This window comes from Trichinella spiralis (assembly GCF_000181795.1).
Source record: "Trichinella spiralis strain ISS 195 chromosome Unknown Scfld2776, whole genome shotgun sequence".
Lineage (NCBI taxonomy): Eukaryota > Metazoa > Nematoda > Enoplea > Trichinellida > Trichinellidae > Trichinella > Trichinella spiralis.
Window position 1 is genome coordinate 506 of NW_003529715.1, and position 2,589 is coordinate 3,094.

The following is a 2,589-nucleotide window of genomic DNA, read 5'->3' on the forward strand; positions in this document are numbered from 1 at the left end:
ATTTGGGATTTTTGTACATTTTCTTTTCTTTATATACAGATATTCTTGATACTATTTAAGCTTTCTGCTATTTTGAAAATATTTCAAGAACTACGCATCCGGATCGACAATGATACTCTTGTAGTTTAAATGGATGAATAGAAATGGAATAAATTTCTTCTAAAATTGGCATATTGCCTATTTTCATACGTAGGAAATCCATCCACTTTTTAGGATATGTCTCGAGAACTACGCAATGTGGAACAGCCGAAATAAATATCTAGTGCTCCTGTAATTGTCGCCAATCGATGAATTCCATTTTCAGAGAAAATCGTATTTCTGGAAGTTTCAGAAATTTCGTGGGCTATATACTTGTATTTTCCGTGCATATCGGTGAAAAGCGTTTTTCCCAAATTGCACTGTTTTTGCTAGTTAAACATTTACAGTAATCAATGATAATCTTATGGAAAGTTTCATTGTAAACGGCACAGTAAATGTGGAATAAATGGCCTCTAAATTTGGAATATTGCATAGGTCTCAATACATAGGTTATCTTCCCAGTACTTTCGCAATATCTCGAGAAATGGACAACGCAGTACTGCCTGAATGCGATTGTTGTACCCCTCTCATTGTTTCTGATCCATTGATATTTATTAAGTCCATTTTTGGATTTCATGGATTTTCTCGAAAATTGCAAAATTTCATGGGCTATAGACTTGCTTTCTTTTGAAAAACGGTGAAAAACTTTTATTCAAAATAAGCTTTTTTGTGCTTTTTAGGAATTCACATTGATAAATGATAATGATATGCAAAGTTTGGGCGATGTGTGTGCCGTAGTTGAGGAACAATGGGCTTCTAAAGTTAGCACATTGCCTAGCAAGGAATGCATAGCTAACCCTTTGATGGATTGTTGGTTTGTAGCACACACCAGGGGGTTTTCTTTTCGCCGCATTCTGTCAATTTTCATTTTTATAATATGAAGCTTTGTGACATCTCTTTTGAAACAATACGACATATTTTGATAAAAGCTGAAAGGTTCCAGGAATTTTTGTTCGGTCTACAGAACATCGTAAATATAAAAGATACGTTGGTGGATTGTTCGGATGTGGCACATCCCACTTTAGAAAAACACGTGTAAAAAGCTGGAGGTATGTTCAAGTTTTATGAAATTTGTTTTATTGGATAGTGCAAAGTATGCTGTACATGATGGTATCAAAACATTTTCAATTTTCATAATTTCAAAGTGTTTTATTGGCAAAAAATGCGACAACATTTTCGTTAAAGGATCGTCATTTTTCAGTTTCTTTCTTCGTGTGGACTTATTTTGTAAAATTCGTGAAACAAATAACAGTTTTGAGTGCAACACGCTATTCTGCACATTCTGATACGAAATTCAGGTCTATAGTCTTTTTTTGGTTCCAAACCGACTACGCTTTTCTAAACTTTTTCTATAGTTTTAACGTAAACATATGGAAAAGTATTGAGCAGGAAATCGATATTTCATATTTTATGATTTACATATGCGTTGTTAAAGTAATTTTAAGTATTTTGATTAAAATTTCACTATTTGAAATAAATTTTAAGTCTATTTTAGCTGAAAAATTCAACAAAGTTTACGTAATAAATCTGTTGATCTTCCTTTATTTGGAAGTGCAAGGATTAACATAACAATGCTCACAATAGCTGAGCAGATGTTCATTTCAGCATGGCTTTCTACACTTTATGCAAGCCACTTTTTCAGGATTTCTCGAGAATTATGCAACTAGGAACGGCGGGAGTAAATTTGTTATACTTCTCTAATCATTACTGATCGACTGATGACCATAAAGTCGAATATTGTAAATTTCATGGGCTATAGATCAACTTTTTTTTCGAAAGAAGGCGAAAAATATTTTTCAAAATTCACTCTTTTTTGGATTGATAACTATTTGCATTGATTATTGATAGTGTTGTTCAAAGTTCCAAAGGAAATTACAAAGTAGTTGTAGAATAAATGGTCTTTAAATCTGGCACATTGCCTATCCTAATACACATGTCAGCTTCCCAGTTCTTTCCCAATATCTAGAGAAATAGGCAACCAAGAACCGCACGTTCCTTTCGGAAATACCTAGTAGGTGTGGAATTGATATCAAATCTGTTAGATTTCTACTAATTTATCGTATTTCTTTACGATCAATTGCATTGAATTCCTGAAATTATTACTGTTAAATAATCATTTATTTTGTCGAATCAAAACGTAAGCGTTGTAAGTGTTTATTTTGCTAAAAGGCAAACATTTCATGGAATGCGATCTAAATTGCCATGTTATTCATTGATTACGCATTTGATGGATACCACATGTGTGGCTATTTAAATTTCCTTTCGCTAAGTAACAATGATACAATGCCGATTTGCATAATTAGCATAATATGTTGTCGCCTAGAGTTCAAATTCATTACAAATGCTATGAAATTAAATAAATTCACAATCAATGTCGATCTATTGGGCTCATGTATGGAATTTGTTCGAATCATGAGAGGAATCCAGCAGTTTGTACGGTGAAACTTATTCCATGCTTCTCAGAAACTACGCCATATTGTAAAATAATCTTATGATTAGTGCAAGGAATTG

The 2,589-nt window shown here is 32.9% G+C and overlaps 1 protein-coding gene across 1 annotated transcript; it reads left to right on the plus strand.

The window, feature by feature from the left end:
* Nucleotides 1-484: 484 nt before the first annotated feature.
* Tsp_12938 (conserved hypothetical protein) lies at nucleotides 485-1,600 on the plus strand. Its single transcript, XM_003368279.1, has 4 exons — nucleotides 485-610; nucleotides 759-839; nucleotides 962-1,111; nucleotides 1,574-1,600. The coding sequence occupies exons 1-4, from the start codon at nucleotides 485-487 to the stop codon at nucleotides 1,598-1,600; spliced, it is 384 nt and encodes a 127-aa protein (XP_003368327.1).
* The last annotated feature ends 989 nt before the right edge of the window (nucleotides 1,601-2,589 follow it).